This window comes from Alosa pseudoharengus, unplaced genomic scaffold (genome assembly GCF_046254945.1).
Source record: "Alosa pseudoharengus isolate Yale_2024_CS ecotype anadromous, Long Island Sound unplaced genomic scaffold, YU_APseudo_1.1 YU_APseudo_1.1_scf_17, whole genome shotgun sequence".
In the NCBI taxonomy this organism is placed as follows: Eukaryota; Metazoa; Chordata; class Actinopteri; order Clupeiformes; family Clupeidae; genus Alosa; species Alosa pseudoharengus.
In genome coordinates, this window is record NW_027468640.1 from 20,761,476 (window position 1) to 20,787,070 (window position 25,595).

The window sequence follows — 25,595 nt, forward strand, 5'->3', positions numbered from 1 at the left end:
TTCAACCATTAATTAGTTCTCAGGATCCACTCTTATGGCCTGTCCACACAGCCAACGATAACTATTACGATATAACTATAAAATCTACAGTTTTAAGTATCCTTCTAATAACAATTATAACACAATGACATGAACTACTATATTGTTGGGCGTCACTATCAGAGTGATTTTGTGAATGATAGAAATGTTGACAGCAACAGACAGAATCCATCCGTGGATGATCATATCATTATAGTTAGTTAACGTTAACAGTGTGGAAGGACCTTTGAGTAAGCAGAAAAAGACTCTTGCATCCATTCGATTGATGCTCAGGTCTTGAGATTAAGGGTGGGAATCGCAGAGTAACTCATGAATCAATACTGTTACGATAGCGATAATATCACAATTCAGCAATGCTAAATACATTGCAAAAGATTAATCTATGATACATCATGATATCTGACGAAAAAAGCTGGAATTATGTATAAACACATTTGGTTGCTTTCGCCACCACATAAGGAATAAGTAGACTCTTGACCTATGGTAATAAGGTTAATTGACGTCTTAGGTTAAGACACAGTTGTATGGGGGAGTTGCGGCGTCTGTACCATACCAAATGGTACCAAGTGCCCATGGGGTCCTCTCCCGATCCCACCCTGCCCTTCTCTCCCACTCACCTCCTGTCCTTCTTCACTGTCCTATCTGACTAAGGCAAACATCACAAAGAAATACACTTTAAAAATACACAGTTTTAAATCATGTGAAGTAATAAGTTGATGTGATTGCGTTTGTCCAGGATGCCTATCCAGAAGGAGGGAGGTAAACATTATGAAATAATAATAATAAAATAATAATAATAATAATAATAAAAATAATCCAGGGTCTGGAAATCTGTCTGCTAATCCTGGTTATGTTTACATTTGGCAATGTGTGCTTTCTGGCATTGCAATCAGGGCATCTTCTTGTTACTGTTTTGTTAGCAGGTAACTGTTTTCTGTCATGTACTAGGTCAGTAGAGTTTGTGTGGTACCAATGGTGTGTGGACAGTGTAGTTAGACGTTACATACAGATTTTTCATGAGAAAAGCAAGTGTTCAGAGAGATTGAAAAACCACTAAACCCTTTTTCTGCCACTATGCTGAAATGGCTGCTACAAGTCATTTTGAATCATGTGGGTTGACCCCCTCCCTCCCTCAGAATTGTGCTCCTTTGTTGTGGATGTAACATGTAACATTATTTTCAGTATGCGAGTCTGAAACAGAAAAAAAGCTTGTGTGTACCAGTACAAAAGCTTATTACAAACAAAAAATTTACAAAAATTTTCATGGGATTATAGCCAAGTGCAGACATATGTAGCCTGTCAGGTTCAACAGTATGTTGATCCCCTTTTCACACCAAAAAAACATTCAACTGCACACAACATTCCACTCAATCAAGGATGAGGAAGTATACCCTGTCATTATACCAACTGCTTTGCCATTGGGCATTTTTTGGTACAATTTAATCAGTGCCTCAACAGACAGAGACTGGTGGCCAGCGACACACTGGCATTTCAGTTGCCTTTTGTGGAGTAGAACTCCAATTGTATGTTTCAAAGGGACTTGAGATTTTTTTTTATACTGTATTTAAGATAAATATTTTTTATGAACTGTCAGAAATTGGGAAATTAAAAAAAGCTAAATGTTCTAATTTCTTATCTGTTAATAAATAAACAAAAACACGTTTGTGGTTTCTTGCAACAGCCACACCACACACAACCATTGAGTATAGCCATAGCATTCAGGTGGAGCAAAACAACGACTACATCAGTACAACAATGAGCACAACACTCATTTCTCTACAATATATTGTTACATGATTCCACAGTTGGAAAACAAAAGACAAAAATATGTCACAAGTACCATTGAAATGTCTACAAATTAACTTTTACTACACATTTGGCTGCTTGAGAAGCAAGTTCACATTGTTGACATTTTATTAATTTTAGTCAGGAAGGACTACACATCATGAGGCCACACTTCATGAGGTTTTATTCCCATGTGAATATCTCATTTGACTACCAACCAGTGATGACATGCTACTTGTAGTTGCATTGTATTTCTGGCTTCGTGGTCTTTGGGCCCCCAAAACACATGGTGTTAGTAAGAATGTAGTAAGTAGCTGATAGCATAGGTCACAATTTCATATGTGGAGTTGACCAATTTCAGGTTAACAACAGGGGCAAAAGAATGAAGAGACAATACTTACAAAAACAGGTTCTTTATTTCACTCTTTTTACAAAAATAATCTTATTTTTTTTTACTTATCTCGAGATTTCTTGCCAAAATCTCCCACTGCATCTCAATACAGAAAATAAATATGTGGTTTGCCTACCTGGTTAAATGCCAAAACAACAAATGAATTACATCTCATACATAATTGTGTTGCCAGGATAACAATTAAGAAAAAAAAATCATGGCCAAAAATGCCATAGCACAGCGATAAATAAGTTCTGGGATTTGCACTCTAGTTCAGAGTACAGGTACAGACATATATAGCAGACTCTCTGTGCACACACAGACACACACACACACGGGACGATGACGTCACCAGGACAACAATGTACTTCTGGGGTAATGTGAATACACACACTTAATCATTTCATCCATATTCTGCCTGTTACACACACACACACCAGACAAACAGCTTGTTTTGTTTCACACGTTTCAGGTTACTGGTTCACTCAACACACCTGCACTCACACACACACACACACACACACACACAAACGTATTAGGTCACTTGCATTAGTTGCAAATTGAGACACGCTCGCTCACACGCACACACACACTTCAACTCACACACTCCGATTATCACATGCGTTCTAAGCCACCATCTGTGGCATCTGGATCTGCAGGTTCCTCTTGTAACACTCAAGGCTGCACAGCGGCACGCCCGTCTTGGAGCACGCGTACCTCTTGGGGTTCGGACACCCGTCCACCCCGCAGCTCGGCCTTGGTGGCGGCGCCGGTCGCGGAGGCGCGTGCTCGGGCGCCTGCACGCCCACGGGGAACGAGATGCTGGCGCCGTGGGTGGCCGAGCTGCGGTAGCACACGGTGGGCACCTGAGCGTGGACATGGTGCTTGCCGCGGCGTTCCCTGTCGCAACGGACGCCGCTGCGCACCTTGGCCTTGTTGCTGGTCTTGGTCAGACGCTCGATGGTCTGGTTCTTGCTCTCCTCGGCCTTGCGGGCGGCCTGCAGGCGGCGCTGGCGAGCACGCTCCTCGCGTTTGCGCAGCATCTCCGCCGTGGGCTCCTTCACCTGCAGGCCAATGGGCAGCTCCAGCAGGGGCTGGCTCTGCTGCTTGTGCAGGAGTGCTTTCTGAATGGGCCACACACATAAACATTATATACACATGAAGACTAAGCAATATTACATAGACAACTGCTTGAGTGTGGATACACAAACAATACTGTATATTTACATTTGATGGACATTCCACTATGTCTGAAAACATTTGTACACGCTCAGTGATGCATGACAAACACTAAACATAAATAAAGACAAAACCTGGCACTGCTGTGAATAGAACAATATTTTCCTAAGGGATTAGCAGTGTGCAAAATGTTGATTATAATGTTCGGTAACAAAGAAAGAGTGGAGAAAAAGTTGTTTAGAAATCAAGTGGGATCATCTGCCTCAGTATGACTGCCACCTACCTGTCGGGCGGTGAGCAGTGACTCGTCGATCTCCTTCTTGAGCTCTCCGTTGTCATCCAGCTCCCCTTTCTCCAGAGCCTCCAGCCAGCGCTCCTCCTCGTCCACGGGCCCGAGCAGGGAGCTCGAGTCCAGCTCGCCCAGACACGAGGGCTCCAGGTTACTGTCCTCATCTGGGGATGAGGAGACGACAAAGGATTGATAATAAAAAAAATAAATAAATAAATAAAAAATATTGTGTTCTTTGTAAAAAAAAAAAAAAAAAAGAGTCAATGCTAAAATGAACATTGAGGGTTAGAAGACAAGGTACACAGAGTGCACGACTCACTGTCATATTCTACACACACACAAACATGCATAGTCAGTCAGGCACACACACCTAACCAGGCTCTGTACTGCTCAATGGGGACTCCCTCTGAGGGTTCATCATCGTCGTCTTCATCGTCGTCATCATCATCGTCGTCGTCGTCGTCACCATCATCATCAACAATCATCAGAGGAGAAGGAGAACGAGGGGCTTCCGATACCACACTGAATGTTGGCACACTGACCAGATCAAAACACATACATGCACACACAAATACATTACAAATTATGAAATCAATCATGGCCAATATCTAGATAGACAGAACTGGATAGTGGACACACATACAGTATGCAGTATATGTATGTACCCATAGTAGCAGGGTTCTAAATTAACACCCGCCAACCCGCCAAATGCGGGTTAAAATTCATTTTGGCGGGTGTTAATAAAAACGTACTAGCCAGTTTGGTCGGTGATGCATGGGGCATTACATGCATGATACATAAGGCTCTGTTCTCGGTCATATATCCCGAGAGAGAGCTCATAGACCAGTTGCACATTTTGATTTTGTTATCATGTAGGGCGGCTAAATTAAACATGATGTCTGGAATGCGTCAATAGAATGTGTTCCGTTTTTATGTGTCGGATGGTGGGGGTACGCGAGCCGAGTCAGGATGTAGGTGGTGGTACGCGGCGGGAAAAGTTTGGGAACTGCTGCTCTACACAGATTATCATTAGAGGTATTTTTTAGTATTTTTTATACACATAATGTTGTTTATGGTGTTCTCCACCCAGTGTCTGCAGACATGGCTGACGTTTAGGGAGGCTTTCCCTAGCTCACCTTTTAGTGCCCAGCGTTTGCCCTCCCAGCTTAATCTTCAGCTTGAGTTGTGGGGGTTTGATGATTATGGGCAGACCAGAGTCCGATTCGTCGGGTGAGTAGCTCTCCTCGCGGTGATGCTTCTTCTTATGCTTTTTGTGCTTCTTGTGCTTCTTCCGATGGGCATTAAAGACCCCTACCTCATCCCGGTCTCCTGTGGGGGGGGGGGGGGCAGTCAAAAAAAAAAAAAAGTCACATTCACATGACTCAATTTGCAACAAAAGAACTGTTCAAGATACTGCTTTGTTTCATCATTATGCTCAAGGTTGTCTGGCTGATCAAGGAATTGCAAACCTGGCCAAAGCCCTGCAGCAGTGCAATCAGAGTGTATGTGGTCAAAAAACTTAACCATTTTGTGGTAAGTACACAAACCCTTTTCAGTTTTCAGTTTCAAGCTAGTCATCGTTGGTTTACTAGCCTAGAAATCTAGACGCGCCCCTAGCGGCAGCAAATTAAATTTGCTGCCAGGGCTAGTCTAGCAACTCTCCGTTGACTTGTGAGCTCTAGAAATCGAAACTAAATCTGGCATTGAAATCGTGTATAGAGTCGTTTGTTGGGCTTAACATAATGATTGATGGCAGAGTTGCAACGGTTTGGCTTGAATTCCCTGCTACTTGAAAACAAATATCCTATTGCGTCCTATTGCGTGCAGAGGGAATTTGAAAGACAACTGATTATCCCGACCCTCGGACTGAGCACTGCGAACGGTGAGTGCCCAGACCCTACATTATAATGTGGGTCTGGCTCGCCAGGCTATTGGTTTACAGGATCCACACAGAGGAAGATACATTTGTGTATGACGTAAATACACAGTAATCTCGTAAAAAGGTTACAGAACAAGAATATGCTGTAGCAATATTACACTTTGCATCAATAACACAACATAATTGTAAATGAAGACCGTATAATTTCTTGTTGTTATACACAACCACTGGCTTATCCATCACTCGTCTGAAGCTTGTGCCAGATAAACCAACTGCATTTAACATTCACAAGTAAACACTTACCTATAAGGTACCGTGGATGGATCATCATGTCCTTCCTCTTCCCCATTAGCAGCTGTGGGTAAAAGTTAAGTTAGGCCTTGATTACAGCACATCGTAGTGATTGAAGAAAGGAACACGGAGGCAAACTGATCGACTGGACCCAACTGTGTGCCATTCACTAGCTAGCTACCTAGCCAGCCAGCCCCGTGTCTCCATTTCATTCTAATTTTACCTATCTAGCCCTAATTTCAAAGGATTCATTGTATTGTAAATGATTACACAGTGACTGGCAAGCTGGCGATAACTTCAACGAGTAATATTTCTGGCGAAATTGTAGAATATTGGTATGACCGTCACATATTACTCAGCTAGCAGCTAGCAACGACATGTCTGATAGCAAACGTAACTCCAACATCACCATTAACGTTAACTTACTGCTATGTCAAATTTGTAGTAAGATCATGACATCATACCTGTCACACTTCAAAAGTTCATAACTATATGGTGTTCCAAAAATCAATACAGTACCTCTGGTCATTTACAACTGTTGTACGTGTGTGGCAAAATCGTGAAGCGCTGACTTCTATTAGCTAGTGCCCAGCAGCAGCAGCAGCCAGGATTGTTGTGGAAATGATGTAAATATTATGCTGTCGCAAGGAATTCTGGGAAATTGTGTCATTTCAGGAGTAGTAGTTAACTGCAATTACTTAACTAACACTACACTACCCAGTGGCAATACTATTGCAGTTGGTAGCTGGTAATCTAGCGAAGAAGATACGCAAGGTCAGTGTATGCGGAATGGACATTATTGTCTTTCAGTTGCCAGCGATATTTTAATACTAATTTGCAACTTACAGACCCAAAGTTTCAGAATTTACCGGGGTTTCACCCGCTGAAATATTAGACCTAAACTGAATGAATTGGCTGTTCACCGCTTGCTCCAATTGTTGTCTGCACGTTTCGTTGCACAAGTTCCTGCCTGCCTGTAGCACTCAACTAAACCTGTTAACACGTGTTTGTATGTCTGAAAGAACCAAAAGATCACATTTGTCGTCGCAGGTCTACTCTAATCAAGTCAGTTGCACGTTTGAGACATTGCACCTGATTGAGACCTGTTGAAAATCTTGCCCACAAAGCAATAAGCTAACGAAAGTGGCCCTACGCGATATGGTTCTCAAAGTGCGGCCCGCGATAACATCTGATAACATCTGTAAAACTGTACAACTGTACAGTGTGCTTTGAAAAGAATAGATCTTGAAATGATCTGTACTTGAAATGGACTGCAACCTGAACTGTTATATCCCAAATTTGTCTGTTGAGGGTAGAGAACCGCAGGGATTGTGTGTGCATTGCAATTCTTCTTAAGATTTTCACAAGTTTTGCCAGGTTTAGCCTCAGTTACAGTATGAATTAAAATGTGTTTAATGCAATAAATATAAACTGTAGAGATGCAAACTGGTCATTAAAATGATTACAAATGGGATTTTTTTTCCAGTTTCTTTTTTTCTTTTTCTCCTCCCGCCCCTTTGGCGGCCCTCAGTTCAATGTTGGGTTCCTGAATTGGCCCTCACCAATCAAAACTTTGAGAACCCCTGCGCTAGACCAAACAATCCACACTTATCCCACAGCTGCTGGAGTTATCAGACATTCACAAACAAGTTGTTTTAGACCGATTTGAAGTTGCATTTCTTATCTGGGCATTTCCCAGAATTCAGGCCTATTTCTGTCCACAGGGTGTAATTCAATTAAAACACATTAAATCTAATAATGTTTAGCATTATTCTCCCTTTATTTTAATCCTTAAAATTGTCAAGCCTATTGACATGGAGAGCTCAAATATTGGTAAAACATTAATGAAATATATAGAGAAAAAAATAATGATTGATACCCAATGCGTACAAAAACAAGTTTATACTACCCTTAAGGTAACTTTTTGCACTTTTTCCCAAATCTAGGGCCTGTAGAAAGTCAATGAGAATGGCATACAATCTTTTAATGGTTCAGTCATACTGAAAACATGTTTGTCTTCCACCCTACAAAGTTTGGGCTGCTAATGAATAATACTTTTCATATGAATGCCCAAACATTGCATACCAGACAATGCGATTTTCAGCCTGTAAAATGAGGTCATTTCAGGGGTTAAAAATAATATGAAGAAATAGGAATTGAACAGAAATATTTTACAGGTTTGAAAAAAATCTGAGACGGTGTGCAGCAACAACCTTATCTGATCTGACACGGATTGACCCATTTTCTACTTTGATAGAAAATGGGTCATGGGTGATGCATTTTCTATTTTATTTTGCTTAAAGGGGTGGTTCAGGATTTTGGACATAGGACCTCATTTCCAAGTTAGCAAGTGTGATATTTTACCCCTGGAAATTCCAGATCCTGGTAATCTAGAAAGATTAAGGGTCTGGCCACGAATAGTGTAATGGCCCAACTCGAGGGGCAGCACCCATAGACAGGCAGCACCAAGCGTGCATTTGAAAATCTCACTGCACGCAATTGGATAACACAATACGATTGTTTACTGACTGATTCCGGACTTCGACGCAATTGGATAACACTACGACTGTCATCTGTATAGCTCGCCTCTGGCCCGCCTATATCAGATACACCGATGTGATTGGCTCCCCGTGATACAGGTGGCAAAAGTAACGTGCGTCATTACTCATTGCCAGAGTGTCTTGCAGGGACAATTCAAATTGTGCTCTTGCGAGAACTCTGGATTTTCCAGGGTAGTGATATGTATCAGTGGAGACCGTTTCCAACATGTTTCATCCAGTCCTTCTAGTTGCAGAGTTTGCAAGTGTATGTGTTGGCCTGCCACTAACCTTGTTTGGGTGTAGTTATGGTGTGCTTTATGTTTACTACAGTACTCACTATGCAGCCTTCTGTTTGTAACTGAAGCATTTTTCTTCCCAGGAATGATGAACTATTCACGTTTTTTAACGGCTGTCAGCGCAGCCCGGAAACCTTCTCCAATCCGTATACTAAGTAAGCCAGCCCTCAACCCAGTTACATTTCAACTTCAACATCCAATTCTTTCACACAAACTTAAGTAACAGACCACTTGGAGGTGCAAACAATATCAGAGTTTTGGTTGATTTGACCATCAGTTAACTTTAAAACAGGCACTTTGCTTTGGATAGACAATAGTAATACATCATAGGAGTGATTAACATGAAAACATCTAGACAGGAGTAATTCAACATTTGACACCTCCGATATATTTAGTGTTCTAAAGACGTCAAATAGCCCATTATAGTTACCAAATTGATAGCCAAGGAGCCAGAAGTGAACTCTCCCTCTCTCTCTCTCTCTCTCTCTCTTTCTCTCTCTCTCTCTCTCTAGCGGAGCTGCAACAGCGTTCTCCACCCTCGCTCATCTCCCTGGCCGGTGGGGCTCCAAACCCCAACACCTTCCCTTTCAAGTCGGCCACCATCCAGGTGAAAAATGGAGAAGCTGTGGTGTTCGATGAGACCACTATGAAGAGGGCGCTACAGTATTCTGGATCTTATGGGTAAAGTACCTCCATTTTACTGATTGAGACTGTCACATTACTGTCACATTACTTGGGTGTTCACTGTCTGCCAGTGGGTGTTTCTCAAAGTCAAGGTGGGATCTTTCAAGGCTGCTATTTGAAGGATGTTACGTCATCGAGTCCCGCTGAAGTACTGTTCCAATGTCAAACATCCATCAAAGTCTACCAAACTCTACCAAGGCGGAAGTCCTTCATTTTGCCGAATTTTTGAGGATGCATATGTGTATCCTCTGCGTGCTTGGAACACCCACAATCCTGTGCGCACATTTATGGAAGATTTAAAATATGTACTAAACAAGGCAGTTCACTATGTATTTACAATGTAAACATTGTCATATTATCACTATGTAAAGTAGCCCAAATGAAATATGGGCTCCGGTCATTTTGACAATGTTGAAGAAGGCATTTAGGAAGGGTATTTAAATGTTTTTTAATGATAGCGATTGCGAGCTAAATATTACACTTTTCTCTTTATGATTTTGCTTACTGGTTGCTGTGCTGTGGTTAATTTTGGCTTAATCAAACATGTTTAATTCAATTTATAGATCGGGGAGAATGACAGTGGTGCATTCATTGCTTTTCAAAAAGAAGCAGGCAGGAGGCCTGGGTAGCGTACACCTGAAGCTTCCTGCACACTCGCTAGTCTGTTCCATTGTGTGTTTTCTGAATGGTAAGAAGAAGCCTTGCCTCGTCTTTGAAGGATTTGACTCGGCAGGGCTCAGTTCTACCAAGTATGAATCCTTGAGGATCCTTGACTTTGAAAAACAGCCTGTGTCTGGATCAGCAGCTAGAGGCTGTTGGGTCACATGAATCTCCCAAAGTAACTTCTTCTTTCAGAATAGTTTGTTGTTGTACATTTACATTAAATACTGAATGACTTTATGAAAGCATAACAGACGTGTTATATATAGGTGTCCTGTAAGTGGAGAAAATACACAAAGGCAAGTGATTGAAATAAATGTGGACCTGAGGTTACAGTAGTATGCAATATACAGAGCCATATACGGCCCTGACAAAATATAGCCCACAGTGCCCCCGCTGGTTTTCAGACATCATTGCAACTCCTCTGGATAATGTAAACTGACTCTGCTTGGGCCTCGTAGAATTTTAAGCATTTGCAGATAGCACACACTACTGGATTCTTTTTCACATTGCCCCAGTTAGTGTTCGAATGTGAACTATGTGGTTGCACTTTATTTTTGATGAAAGATGGGAGTGATGATGAGGTGATAACTTTTACAGTGTGGAGAGAGCTGATGAGGATTAGGATTACGTAACTGTATGATATGAAATGAAAAATGATATGCCTATTGTATTATAGGCTCACTGAAATTATGATATTGTTACACAATATCAGAGAAGACAGTAATACTAATGATTTATGTTGATGGGTCATGAGACTATTGATGATGGCAATGATGATGATGTCAGGATTATGTGATGATGATGGTGATTACACTGTATGATGTGGATGGAGGAGGTGATGGTTGTGGTGAGATAATCAATGACGATGCTATATTAATGGCCATTTAAAGTACTATGTAATTTATTATGATGATAGCGAAGGTGATTCTGGTGGCGATGCTAGTGATGATAATGTATGATAGAAGTGAATATCAGTTGAGATATACTTGCAGACCATTATAATGATGCTTACATAGATAGTATGTAATGATGTCTAAGTGATTATTGTAGTGATGGGGGTTCAATAATGAAAGCAGGAAAATAATAATGGAATTCAAGACCTTTACTGTACTTATGATTTTTGGTGTAATAATATTTATTATAACAATGCAAACAAAAAGAAACAATAATGATTAGTAATAAAAATGAGCATTGTAAAATCATGAATGTGAATAGCTAAGTTGAGAGCTGTTTGTTTCTTTGTTCTTTCTTCAGCATCCCAGAGCTGGTCTCGTGGATGAAGGAGCTTCAGAAAAGCCTCCATAACCCCCCTACTGCAGGCTGCAGTCCTGAGAGAGGCCAAATGGAGATGTGTGTGACCACAGGCAGCCAGGAGGGCCTGTGCAAGGTACACACATACACATACACACGCACACACACACACACGCATGCATGTATGCGTGCACGTAGACATGTATATATATATATACACACACACACACACACACACACACACAAGCACGTGGGCATGCACACACACACACACACACACACACACACACACACACACACACACACACACAAGCTTGTGTGCATTGACGTACATATGTGCATACACACACACACACACACATACACCAGAAGGTGGAATATTATGTATGCAAATCACATACACACTCAGTACACACTGTCCACATGCTCATTTTTGGGAGTACAAAAACACCCATCCCTGCATGCCTATTTAGAGTCAGTCAGTTGCTCTCTCTGACTCACAGACACACACACACGCCGTTATACACTAAGAGAGAGAGAGAGCAAGAGCGAGAGAGACACTAAGAAAGTGAGAAAGATGTGTGGTTGCACCATAGACTGTAAATGGGTTTACACTCACACAAAGCATTTGCACCCATTTACACCCACGACTACAACTGGCACGTTGCTGTGAGTCATCAAAGGCCGGCTGTCATATGCCGGAAAGCTCGATCTCTTTTTCTGTCCAATTATCCCTCTTTCCCCCGTCTCTTTGTCTGTCGCCAAGTCACTGGACTCTCTTTCCCCAACCTTTCCTCTTTCGCAAGTCTCTCCTAATCAGTCTCCACTCTCGTGTCAGTTGTGTAATGGACACTGACCAGCCCTCGAGGCTTACTCCTAATCTGGTGTGAATCCCACAGGTCCACATCTGGCAGTGGCAGCGGCTCCAGACATGACTGTTTTCTGGGCAGAAGCCATGCACCGTAGAGCCCAAACTCTAATGTGGTCATGTCCGTTTCAGTTTAGATAGAGAAGACGCACCCTTCCACATTAGCGATTTGATTTCTGTGTTTGTTTTACTTTCTTTCAAATTATCAATTTGATTTCTGCATCTTGTGCCGGCCAGCGCAGTGAAGGGTTCTCTATTTAAAATGTCACGTCTCTTGTGCTTCGGTGATGGGGGTTCAATAATGAAAGCAGGAAAATAATAATGGAATAATGGTGATGGTGTTTGATCCATGGTTCTTGTCTTTGGAAGCTGTTTGTAATGTCATGGTTCTTGTCTTTGGAAGTTATTTGTAATGTCATGGTTCTTGTCTTTGGAAGTTGTTTGTAATGTCATGTAATGTCATGGTTCTTGTCTTTGGAAGGTGTTTGTAATGTCATGGTTCTTGTCTTTGGAAGTTGTTTGTAATGTCATGTAATGTCATGGTTCTTGTCTTTGGAAGGTGTTTGAGATGCTGGTGAATCCGGGAGACAACATTCTGCTGGATGCACCCACATACTCTGGCACGCTGGCAGCGGTAGGAGACGTTATTCATGACATCCTACAGTCTCTTCCTATCCATCCCTCTATTTTCACGCCTCCCGCCCTCTCTCCCTCTCTCTCTCTATCTCTTTCTTTCATTTTTCTTATCTCTCTCCCTATGTTTGTCACTGTTTCTATTTCCACTCTCTCTCCCATCTCTTTCTATTCAGTCACTTTCAAATTCTCTAATGTTGAAGTTACTCCTCGTCCATACTGTTGCTCTCACTCTCTGTCACTTTTAGTTTCTTTGTCTCTTTCTCACTCCATCCATTTCCTTCCAGCCATCTTGGGCCCCCTTTCATTTCCTCAGCTGTATCCTGTATGTGCTTTTGTGTAGAGGAGGCTTTCTGTACTTTCACCTCTAACAGAGCTTAAAATAACCATGAGACTCTGAAAGAAATATACTACTATTAGTAACTTTCATGTGTAAACATTTCCACATTAAAAATAAAAACTACACACTAGTATGTTGACAGAAACTAGAGTTGACTCTAGTTTTTGTTGCTCTGCTGTGGTCATTGTACATGGCAACACCATGCAGCAGTCATATTATAAATACCTCTATACGGCTATCTAGTTGTTGTTTTTGTGTGTTGCTGGGGTCATTATAAACCTGTTGTTACCTTATGGCATCCATGACCTTCCCCATCCCCAGCTCCAGCCACTGGGCTGCAACATCATCAACGTCCCCAGCGACCAACACGGCATGATCCCAGAGGGCCTGCAGGACGTCCTGTCTCGCTGGGATCCGGCCGACGCCCACAAGCCCGGCAGCAACGTGCCCCGGGTGCTCTACACCATCCCCAACGGGGGCAACCCCACCGGAGCCTCCATGACCGCGGAGCGCAAGCAGCAGGTCTACGATGTGAGTGGAGGCGGGGGCAGAGGGATGGAGGAGGGATGGAGGAGTGGGCAGAGATAAAGGCAGGGGGAGTGGGAGAGTGACAAGAGAGTGAAAGTGAGGGAGTGAGGGAGGGAGGGAGGGAGGGAGAGCATGAGGGAGGGAGAGCATGAGGGAGGGAGGGAGAGCATTTGTGTGAATGTGAGAGAGAAAGGGGCAGTCAGATAAGTTGGAGATTTCTCATTTTAAACTGTGTCCAGGCAATAAAGACAATTTCTTCGAATGGAGAGGAATTAAAGAAGGCAGTGGAGAGAAAGCTGTGTGTGTGTGTGTGTGTGTGTGTGTGTGGGGGGGGGGGGGGGTGTTTGAGGATGTTTTTGAGGAAGGTCTTTGCCAGCTAATACATCATATTTTGTACATTTTTGCAGCTGGCCAGAAAGTATGACCTCCTCATCATCGAGGATGATCCCTATTACTTCCTGCAATTTCAGAAGGTACCATGCCCTCTCCTTTGGCCTTATGTCCATTCACTTCATTTCATCCTAGCACTGATCAAGGGCAGAACACTCGAGGTACAGGGAGAGAGTAGACGACATCAGCAGTACAGATCGCTTCAGAACTGTTTTGGATGTCTGTCTAATAGTTCAGGGATGCACAAATCAAGTCAATATGGAAACTTAAAACAACAAGCATACACATACACACACCATCTCCCTCCCTCTCTCTCTCTCTCTCTCTCTCTTTCTTTCTTCCTCCCTCTCTTTTCATCACACACACACACACACACAAGCACACACACACACACACACACAAACAAATGAAGAGACAAGCCACAGAGACAAGCCCTAGGCAATAACAAAGTCTTTTTTTGTGGAAGGAAAAAATGTCAGCACACAGTCTGCACACAGTCCCCTGGTCTTTCAATTTACTCATACCTTGGGCTTATCGGTAATATTCTTTGTGTTGCCATATATTACTATCAGACTATCAGTCTCCCCTGATATCAGAATATTACTCTGCTCAGCAATCCTGTCATATGCGCCCAAGAAATTGTAATGCCCTGGTTTACATCAGGTCAGTGTCAGTCAAGTCAGACAGGATCAGTTTTCTGGTGGGGAAATACTAAATTGAGAATGCCTAGGAATATATATGTGCATAGTAAATAGCTGATGTTGACTGATGTTGAGCATTTGTTTGCTCAGATAGGAGTCTCATTGATTTCATGAGCTACACAGTAAATCTGTTATCACTCTCACTCAACATTTTAAAATGTTACCTTTTAGAAGAGCATCATGGCTGTAATCTAAATGTAGGCACGTTTTAGCACAAGTCTCTAAAATATTACATGGTTTTTCAGCCAATCAAATTGTGTAGCCTAGAATCAACATGTGATAATAATATGGTTAGTTTCATAGCTTTGTTTTTGACCAATCATTGAAGTTGTTTTTGCTGTGTCTTGTGGTTAGCGCTCCTAGTTGATTCGTGTGTGGTAATGGCATGTGGTTACTTTAATCTGTATGTGACTCACAGTTAATGGCTCCCTGTGCTTTGTTCCACAGCCATGGGCTCCCACCTTCCTTTCCATGGACGTTGACGGACGCATCCTCCGCACTGACTCTTTCTCCAAGATCCTGTCGTCAGGGTGAGCACTACGGGGGTTGTCAGAGTGACCGCGCGACGGTTAGTCACTGTCGGAAGCAAATGGCACACAGAGAGGCAAAAATAGAGCAAAAGAAAGAAGGACAAACGGAACGTTAGTTGAGACACAGTTTGACACGATTTAACAGTTTGTTTTCCCCTTGATTTCCCCATCAGCATATGTGCGTATGTTCCTCATCATCCATACATTTTTGTTTATCTCCATTACGCCAATTGTGACGTCACTCTTGTCCCATGTTGACAGACTCTGTTTCCATGGCGCTGTCCTTCATTTTAGGCTCCTCATGCACTAGCGTAGGTGGCGAGAGACTTGGCCCACCTGTCTCATTTGGACTCCCTAAGGGCCTAATTGAATTAGCCTTGGTCCTGACACTGACACAGGGGTGTGTGTGTGTGTGTGTGTGTGTGTGTGTGTGTGTGTGTGTGTGTGTGTGTGTGTGTGTGTGTGTGTGTGTGTGTGTGTGTGTGTGTGTGTGTGTGTGTGTGTGTGTGTGTGTGTGTGTGTGTGTGTGTGTGTGTGTGTGTGTGTGTGTGTGTGTGTGTGTGTGTGTGTGTGTGTGTGTGTGTGTGCTGCTGAGAGTGTACCCTCAGGACTGCGAGCTTCGTGATGTATTTTTTCCAGTACTGAGTGATCAGGGACCTGAAGAGTGTGTGTGTGTGTGTATTTTATATGTGTGTGTGCATGGGTGAGTAGGTGGGTGCAATCACATGGAAGAAATAGTCTGTATTCTCACAGGAAGATACTGGCATACACACACACACACACACACACACTCACGCTAGCATGTATGGTGCATTCAGGCCTGAACTGTATTATTGTGAAACTCTGACAATGTTTAAGCATTTTATTAATGATCATCAATGAACACAGTGCAACATTAGCCTAAGTCAAGTATGTGTGTGTGTGTGTGTGTGGAACAGGGACAGAGAGGGCTTGAGAGTGGGAAAAAAAGAGTGAGGGCGAGAGGATAATGGATGGAGAAAGAAAGAGGGAGAGAAACCATGTCTTTGTGTGCATCCTAGAGGCATTCCTCCGTGCTGAAGTGTCTCCCCTCTGGCACACATGCTTTGCTTCCGCATCTCTACTGAACAAGAGGAGCCCTCAGGACAAAACAGACAAAACAGCCTCTATCTCCCCATTCACACTATTCAAGGTCTGCACTGTTCTAACACTACATGCTTGAGTAGTTAGGTTAAATTGAATCTCTCTCTCTCTCTGTGTGTGTGTGTGTGTGTAGGCTGAGGATAGGGTTTTTGACGGGCCCAAAGCCGTTGGTTGACAGAGTGGTTCTGCATATCCAGGCGTCCACCATGCACACCAGCACTTTTACACAGGTGAGTCAGCTCCTCATCGCCTACACGTCTCCACTCGTTCATCACTTCAGCCTACCTTTCATCCTCCCTTTGTCTCTCTCTCTGTCTGTCTCCCTCTCTCTCTAGTTAACCCTTTGTATGTTGTGTACCTTTCAGTCTTCTTTTTAACTCTTCTCCATCCTGACCACATGTAGATAACTATAGAATTCCTCTCGAATATAGAATCCCTATAAATCCCTTCACATCATTAGGGGCATGCATATACACTGTCTTCCTATGTCATATTTCTCTGGTCTGACACACACACACACACACACACACACATTTTCTCCACTTTTTAATCCTTCCTTTCCTCTTAGCCACTGCATCTTCCTCTCTCCTTTTTCTCTCTTGCCCTCCTGGCTGAGCGCTGTGAAGAAGGGATCACGAGTCACTCATCATTTATTCAGCTCTGATAAAGGTTAATGGAGAGGCAGCAGATTAGAGAGCCATGCAGTCAGGAGCCAGCCCATCAGGCTCCGTCACTACAGTGCTCTCTTTCTCTCTCTTTCTCTGTAGTGTGTTTATCTCAAATTCAAATTCAGCTTATCAAAATTCGGAGTGCTCTATTGGAATGACAAATAGGCACTTGTATTACCCAAACAGTCATTACATACAGGACAATACGTTTGAACATGTACCAGACAAAACACATAAGAAAGAAAGAAACAAGAATAAGATAAGATAAGAAAACAGATAAGAAAACAGCATCAGAACATACAGGATAGTGGCTCCATATATATTGAAGGTGTGGTCATACACGTATATGAAATGGCTTCAAGGTGTTTTATTCTCCAGTTTGTCCTTCATTTTCAAAGTGCACACTACTGATGCCAGATGTGTTGTAGAGCTTTTCACTTCATGAAGTAAATGCTAATGTCTGAGATGTGAACCTAGTTTCAGTCTCTCCCTGGTTACTGGTTAATAATTTCCTCCATTGCCTCTGTCCAGCTCATGGTATCCCAGCTTCTGCACGCCTGGGGTCAGCCGGGATTCCTCAACCATATCGACGGGTGAGCTCGCTCTCCTTCATCTCAGTGAATTTAATGATTACTGGAGGGACTTTTCTGCTCTGAGGCTATAACCCAGCAAGGCCTTTGATGGCTGCAATTATGCCTTATGCTTGTTTGTTTATTTTGTGTGTTTGTGGTTAGTTAAATGTCTGACCCCCTCTTTTTCATAGTGTTGAAGCCCTCTGAAAGACATAGTATACTAAATATTATGCTGATGTAACATGTATCCATGTGTTTTATATATTGTTTATTGTTATGCATTGCACAGGGTGGTGGAGTTCTACCGGGCTCAGAGGAACGCCATGCTCTCCTCTGCTGATAAATGGTTGACAGGTCGGCACATTTCACAATAATATCCACCTGCACCAGCTTACCCCCAACAAATACTGTTACCTAAGAATCCCTGAAACGGCTTCTCACAACACATAACACTGCACAGCCTTGTGTATTTATCCTGATTAGGGAAACGCAGTAGACTTAGCCAATTCGAGAGTTATATGAGTTATTTTAATCGAAATTGTGCGAGAGTAGAGAATTATTGACAATAGCTCCACAGCCATGAGGACTTAGAGACTCTAAATTAATCAATCAAAAATTTATTTATTAATCATTGAAGTACATCTGATTAGTTAGTTAGTCAGAGAAAAGTTAAAATAAAATATGTAGGGGGTAGACTGTGTAACCAATATCACATTTCAAAATGTATTTCCATGTGTAAGTGTGTGTTTCCATTCTGTGGAATCAAAGATATTGCTGTAGTATGACTGATTGGTGCGCGATAATGGCCCATGGCATAATATCTCATTTTTTCTCATCTCTAAAGGATCTGTTGGTCCACACACACAGCATGGTTGTTTAATACAGTGGCCAGTGTGGCTTTTGACATGCCCGTGGTCAGCTTTGCGTAATCTCATTCCGTGCGCTCTGTGCCCATCGCACTTCCTGCAGGCCTGGCAGACTGGCACGCTCCTGCCGCCGGCATGTTCCTCTGGATCCGGCTCAAGGGTGTGGCCGATACGCAGCAGCTCATCATGGAAAAGGCGCTGGAGAAAGAGGTACGAATAGAGAACACACACACGTATGCGCGCGCACACACACACACACATAAACACACACACATATGCGCGCGCACACACACATATTTATATATATATATACACATACACACACACATACATATATACATACATACATATATATATATATATATATATATATGTATGTATGTATGTATATATATATATACACACACACACACACATATGCATGGACACACACACACAGAGGCACTTCAGGGCAGGGCTGTAGTCAAGACCACCTTTGTCGAGTCCAAGACAAGTCCAAGACCAGGACTAGTCGAGACCAAGTCAAGACCGAGTCCAAAGAGGTTCGAGTCCAAGACAAGACCGAGTCCAAAAAGGTTCGAGTCCGAGTCAAGACCGAGTCCAGGATAGGAAAAAAAGTCTTATGCATGACAGTATCAAGACAATCATTTTGGGTTATTATTATTATTATCTAAAAGCAAAAACAGTGTGACAACACCCAGGATTTGTAAGTGTAGCCATTCCCCTTCTCCTCCAATATTATTATAGGGCTGTCAAACGATTAAAAATATATATTTTGAAATGAATTAATCTCGATTAACCACAATTAAAAAGTTCCTAAAGACTAAAGGTTCTTAAATGGCATATTAAATACAACATAAATCACAAAATAAATGAGTAACCACAAAGGTAAAAGTAAAATAGTTTTATATTATTTAAATGATAATACTGACACAGTAATTGTGTTTTAAAGCATTAATTTCTTAAGAAATACTACACATTTGATGCTGTTTAACTCATTTGTAAATGGTGCACTGTCACTTTAAGCCCATTGTGGCCACGTTCTCATAATGATCTTTTTTACCAGCTCCATTGAAATATAGCCTAGGCCTATAGCTAGTCACAAGCTCTATTGTTTCTACCACATGTATTGCACAATATTAACAATGATAAGGATGATATTAAGTTGGTATAAACAGCTTTCATTCCTTTGGAAATATAAGCATGTAATGACATGATGCTACATGTAGCTAGACATTTTCTGTTTGCAATTAAAAGTGAATGATGAGCCTGAGCCAGTAACCTAGCTAGCTGAGTGGAATGTGTTTCAATCGGCATAATATGTGCTTCATGTAAACAAATTATTGAAGACTTCAAGACTCACCAGTTCCATTACACAAAGGCAAAGACAGCTCTTCATATTTTTGTCCATTTTTCAAATCACAGTGAGTGCAGCCTACAGTATGTCAAAGTGCCCTGGCTCTCACAGTTTATAACTGGTCAGTAGTGGAAACTGGATAAATCCGCAATCTCCTCTAACCTCGTCTTTGTTGCCTTCCTTTTATAAGTTTCTTATTTTAAAAAGGAGATATCAATTATCAACTCGTTTTCTCTCCCTCTTGTGTGCGCTCAGACGCGCTCTCAATTAAATGGAGTAGCATATGTTCAAGTTGGATCTTAATGGAGAGGACCCGAAAAGTATCATCTTTATGTAACTGTTGCTGTTGGTGCATTTTGACATTGTAAACGTTCTCTAACAAGAGTGAAAAGCAGTTTGCAGTAAAGCTACTATTTATTGGCTAAATGTTGGTTCCTCTTCATCTTCAGCTAACTCAGACAGTAAAATAAACTCTCAGGCTTGCGGTTTTAGGTTTTGCGGCTTCCATTAAGTGACATCAGCCCCCCACAAAGGTAAACACTATTGCGTTAATATTTTGCAAGGCATTATGTATTTCAAAATTAATCGCGGCGATTAACACGTTCATTTTGATGGCCATAAAGACACCTGGACTCGGTCGAGACCAAAAGCCATATTTGGCAAGACCAGTGGCCGAGACCGAGACAAGATCAAGTCCAAATACTAGCGAGTCCGAGACAAGTCCGAGATCATAGAAAAACGGTCTCGAGTCCGGACTCAAGTCCAAGACCGGACTCGAGTACTACAGCCCTGCTTCAGGGCCCTGGTCCCTCAGTACTGGAAAAACAGCATCACTAATCTCCGAGACCTGAGGGTATTCTCTCAGCAGTTCATACATGCACACATACACACACAAAATACATGCAAACACATTAGCAAACACAGACACCCTCACACGCAGTCAGCCAGTTATTGTCAGTACTCACCTGCAATACACACACACACACATACACACATATATGTTACAAAGTGCAAAAAGACAGACAGAACTAATAACCAAGGGGGAAATGCCATTTAATGATGTGTATGAAAGATGTAATGTGTCATTTTCAAAATGCCAGGTTTCCATAAGAAGGATTAGGACTTTAGAGTTCCAAAACCATTTCCTTTCCCAAACCTGAGTTTATTACGGGTGTGTAAGCTAAGATATGTGGTTTCATGAAAGTGCTATCATATTTCCCAAGCAGACAAGCTCAAATTGCAGCGTTCATGCACAAAGCACAATGTTATGAAGTTATTACTTTACTGACAAGACAAAAGAAGGAACACAAACAAAAGCAATATGAGGACTCAACAGTGCAGTGGCAAATAAAAGAGCAAGACTTTCAATCTTGCATTAAAACACGTTCATGGATGCCTGTCAGAAGGTGGGTTTACATGTTCAGTTTTTGTTTTGTCATTCCGATTAAACTATATTCTGAATGAAAATTTTGTCATCTGTTTACATGGGGTACGTTCTATTCCGATTAGATGTTCTTAAGTGCTTAGAATAACCAGAATAGCTGGATCGGAATAGCTGCTTTGCTTTTGCTTGGGAAGCTACAGTGAGCAATCTGATTGACCGTATGGATGTTCAATCGGAATAAGAAAGGAATACACCACCTTAACCTACACCACCTTAACCTACACCAACCTACGATTAAAATTCTAATTAGATCGGCAGTTTTATTCCGATCAAGGTGCTTATATGTGTCATTTCTATTCCGATTGAGCCATTATTCCAGTTCTAATCTGAATTAAAGCATCCATGTAAATCCACATACTGGAGTTAAAGTGCTTCTGCCTAGATCAAGGTGTATCTTTGGGGATGCAGGTTAAACCTTCCTTTTATATTTTGGATCCTACACCCTGCAAATATATTCCATGAATTAAGTATCCCATCTGTAGAATTATACTCAGTCGAGTCATCACATGAAATTAAAGTCAAAATACTCATCAAAGTATCTGTTGCAAGGCCCACAGCAAGGTTTGTTCAATAAACAAAGCAGAAATAGACTGTTTACTATTTCACAATTGATCCACTGTGAAAGCATTGTGAAGGTCAAATACACAACAGACAGTATATCTGAATTTCAAAGTCATAAAGCACTAAGTGGTCCTTCTCTCTCTTTCTGTCTTTCTCTCTCTCTCTCTCTCTCTCTCCCCCGTTCTCTCTCTCACCTGCTTTGCAGCTTTGGTAATAATAGCAGGCATTATGGGTGCAGTGGGCAGCCTGCCAGCCACTGAGACAGAGGGCGTGTTTATGTGGGGCTGCATGGAAATTAACCACCACCACATATACACACACGACATGGACACAGACACAGAGAGAGAGAGAGAGAGAGAGAGAGAGCAAGAGAGAGAAAATCAAACACAAACACGCGCATACAGACATACACAAACCCAGTTTCAGGGTCTGGAAAAAGCAGTACCCTTGTGTATGGTTTCCTACAGAAACACAAATGCATTCACTCCGTATACACATTTAGAAAAGCAGAGGGAAAAATGAGCACCTTTGTGTTTGGTGTCTCACAGTGACAAACACGTGAATGCACAGAGATACACACACAAACATGCACAAACATACACATACACACACACACACACAGTGGGGGAAAATACGGGGGTGTAAGAAGGGCACCCTTTTGTGTATCCTCCCACAGCAGCTCTCCCTCTCTCTCTCTCTCTCTCTCTCTCCCTCCCTCTCTCTCTCTCTCTCTCTCTCTCTCTCTCCCACACACACTCGTCTGTGAGTCCAATGTCGTTTCCAAGTCCATTGCCTTACAACGAACAGCAGCGAGGGAACCCTGGAGCGCTCTCTAAAGGCTGACATTTGGGGATTGGCTTTGTGGAAACTCCCACGGAGAGAACAACAGAATCTCTCTCACATTACTCACAAGTCTGTTCGTCGTGACCGTACGACGTTGATGGGTGTGTGTGTGGGGGGGGGGGGGCTTAGTAACTTATTGTGGTCTGCCAGAACAACTCAAGTAAAAAGCATGCCCAGACTAGAAGGCTTTTTGGCTGTGCCAGGCTTGTGTTGATGTATTCTTCTATTTCACGTTTCAAAGCACAGTGCAACCATTATCTTGATTACACTCACTAGCCCCGCCTATTTGATCAAGTTGAAGCAGGGGATTGAGTTCATCTGGAGAGTTGAATTACCTGTTTAAAAATAATGTGTGGTAAATATTGAATGTGTGCATTTGTGAGCGCGTGTGTTGATATGCACATGTTTGTCTTTGTCTGTGTGTGTGCGTGTGTGTGTGTGTGTGTTAGGTGCTCCTGGTTCCTGGAGGAGTGTTTACCATCAACAGTTCAGAGCCTTGCCCGTACGTCAGGGCTGCCTTCTCCCTCTCCACCCCAGCACAGATCGATGAGGTACAGGAAGGAAACATGCACACACACACACACTCACACACACACGGTACAACACTAATATTGTTATATCAAAGCATGCTCATGCTCCTTTCATCTATAGTACACACATGCACACACATACATAATATAGATAAGGGGTTCACACTTACATAGAAATATGCAGACATACAAACTGAAAAACACACTGCACACTGAAGCATGCTGTCACATCCTGTACATGTGTGCACACACACACACACACACACTCACTCACACAACATTTCAAATTGATTTTGACGCCTTGGGTTCCTTTCCTTCAACAGGCATTCAAGCGGCTCTCCGCTCTCATTAAGGAAGCCCAGTGAAGAGTCCAGGCCTCCAGATGAGCAGTTTGTTGTGACCAGAGAGATGTTCTATATTTACACAAACACAGCAAAAATAATACAATATTTTAACTTGAATCTTAATGTTACTTGCCACAGAGGATATAATTTTTTTTTTTTAACCTTTCATTCCTAGAACACTGGGAAATTGAAGATGGCTTTCATGACATTTGTAACAAGTTTACACCACATACACCTTATTAATAGCTTGTATTTAGATCTTGCCTTAAGAAATCCTTTCATTGATTTCATACACATCACAGAAGCCTTTTAGTGGAATGTATTCTTCATTTTAGAATGAAAGTCTGGGTAGAGAATACGATGTATTTATTACTGACAATGTCTGACAGTAGAACACTAACTATGTTTTTTATTTAATGTGTAATGAAAATATTTCCTTGCATTTATTGGTTTGTAAAAAGAAACTTTTTTTCCCATCAAGTCTTGCATTGTGATATATGAGCTTTATGATGGTCTGAAATGTTTGTCACATTTGATTTTGTAATCAAATGTAATCATTTTTTTTGTTCAGCTGTGATCACTGTATATGGTCTAAGTCCCCTATACAATAAACACACAAGACTTCCATAACTCTCTATCTCTCTCTCTGTTTCTCCATGACCATTCAGTACAATTGAGTGTAAAAGTGAGGGTGTTACCAATTGATTGGTGTGTGTCAGTATTTGGTCAGTGGTCTGTTTGCTCTCTAAAATGGGTTTGTTGACCTTATGTGAAGGCATTGATTGGTGTGAGAGTGGGGAGCGTGCGGTCTCGATGCATAGGAGAGCGCCCATGCACAGGCACATAAATTGCTTGTCTCGGGTGATAACTGTGAGCTTGACCCTAATGCCCACCATAGAGCTTATGAGTATTATTAATGTTTAGGCCTATACTAATTCCGTTCATAACCTAGGTTTTCGATGTAAATATTATTTGCAACAACTTAGTTCTGCAGCTTAACAGTGTGCAGAAATATACTTACTTTTGTGATTTTACCTTTTTTTTTGATCGTGACCAGTGAAAAACATATTATCGTTTAGGCCTATGATACTAATTCTGTTCAGAGGCATTGCTAGTGTCTTACATAGGCAGACAGTACCTAACCTGGGTTTTGATACTTGATAAGGTCCAGTGTATTCTATGGAATGGGAATATGCCTATGTAATTACTGCTTATGCATACGGAAAGTATTCACACTTTTCACTTTTTCCACATTCCATTATGTTACAGCCTAAATGGATTCAGCCTAAAATTGTTTTTTTCCCTCAAAATTCGACACACAATACCCCATAATGACATGAAAAAAGTTTTTTTTTTAAATGTTTGCAAATTTATTAGAAATAAAGAACGCACATATAATATGTACATAAGTATTCACAGCCTTTGCTCAATACTTTGTTGTGCCACCTTTGGCAGCATTTACAGCCTCAAGTCTTTTGGAATATGAAGCCACAAGCTTGGCACATCTATCTTTGGCCAGTTCCGCCCATTTCTCTTTACAGAACCTCTTGAGCTTCATCAGGTTGGATGGAGAGCGTCGGTGCACAGCCATTTTCAGATCCCTCCAGAGATGTTCAATAGGATTCAAGTCTGGGCTCTGGCTGGGCCACTCTAGGACACAGTGCTCACTGTAGGGATGGTATTGGCCAGGTGATGAGCGGTGGCTGGTGTCCTCCAAACATAAAGCTTGGCATTCACGCAAAAGTGTTTTATCTTTTTTGTTTGTCATGGTCTGAGAAATATGGTAATTTAAGGAAATTTGCAAAAATCTAAAACTTTTTTTAAGCTGTGTTTTTAAGAAGAAGAACAATCCAGTGGCCATGCAAATCCAGCCAGAGTTCATTTGGTAAACAAAATGTTAGAAGCAATTGCACATTGATTTGGATACAGTCTGTGTCTACACAGTAGGCTATTTGGGATGCTTTAACCATTTAGTTGGATATGCCCAATTTACAGTGTGTCGCTAAAGGTC

The 25,595-nt window shown here is 41.9% G+C and overlaps 3 protein-coding genes across 6 annotated transcripts in view; 2 read left to right on the plus strand and 1 right to left on the minus strand.

Moving 5' to 3' along the window:
• The window catches only part of intu (inturned planar cell polarity protein), a 26,223-nt gene extending 24,807 nt beyond the window's left edge, over positions 1-1,416 (plus strand). The window contains exon 16 of the mRNA XM_076289697.1: positions 1-1,416. This exon is cut by the window's left edge and continues 396 nt beyond it. The gene's annotated coding sequence lies outside the window, so the exon portion shown is untranslated.
• An 805-nt stretch (positions 1,417-2,221) lies between these two features.
• ino80b (INO80 complex subunit B) lies at positions 2,222-6,462 on the minus strand. Of its 3 annotated transcripts, none has more exons than XM_076288880.1 (6): positions 6,373-6,462; positions 5,866-5,917; positions 4,820-5,012; positions 4,054-4,205; positions 3,678-3,847; positions 2,222-3,339 (listed from the first exon to the last, which is right to left on the minus strand). In XM_076288880.1, exons 2-6 carry the CDS (start codon positions 5,909-5,911, stop codon positions 2,842-2,844), a joined length of 1,059 nt encoding a protein of 352 aa, XP_076144995.1. In that variant the 5' UTR covers positions 5,912-5,917; positions 6,373-6,462; the 3' UTR covers positions 2,222-2,841. The 3 variants fall into 3 exon arrangements, with proteins under 3 accessions (XP_076144995.1, XP_076144993.1, XP_076144994.1); XM_076288878.1 differs by having other exon boundaries at positions 4,054-4,220; XM_076288879.1 differs by having other exon boundaries at positions 4,054-4,220; positions 6,318-6,404.
• On the plus strand, positions 5,486-24,214 carry aadat (aminoadipate aminotransferase). Of its 2 annotated transcripts, none has more exons than XM_076288875.1 (14): positions 5,486-5,565; positions 8,773-8,844; positions 9,202-9,370; positions 11,291-11,423; positions 12,715-12,789; positions 13,450-13,659; positions 14,064-14,129; positions 15,195-15,277; positions 16,533-16,629; positions 17,599-17,660; positions 17,929-17,993; positions 18,609-18,715; positions 23,160-23,261; positions 23,564-24,214. In XM_076288875.1, the coding sequence occupies exons 2-14, from the start codon at positions 8,775-8,777 to the stop codon at positions 23,603-23,605; spliced, it is 1,281 nt and encodes a 426-aa protein (XP_076144990.1). In that variant the 5' UTR covers positions 5,486-5,565; positions 8,773-8,774; the 3' UTR covers positions 23,606-24,214. The 2 variants fall into 2 exon arrangements, with proteins under 2 accessions (XP_076144990.1, XP_076144991.1); XM_076288876.1 differs by lacking the exon at positions 5,486-5,565 and adding an exon at positions 6,545-6,627.
• Positions 24,215-25,595: the final 1,381 nt, after the last annotated feature.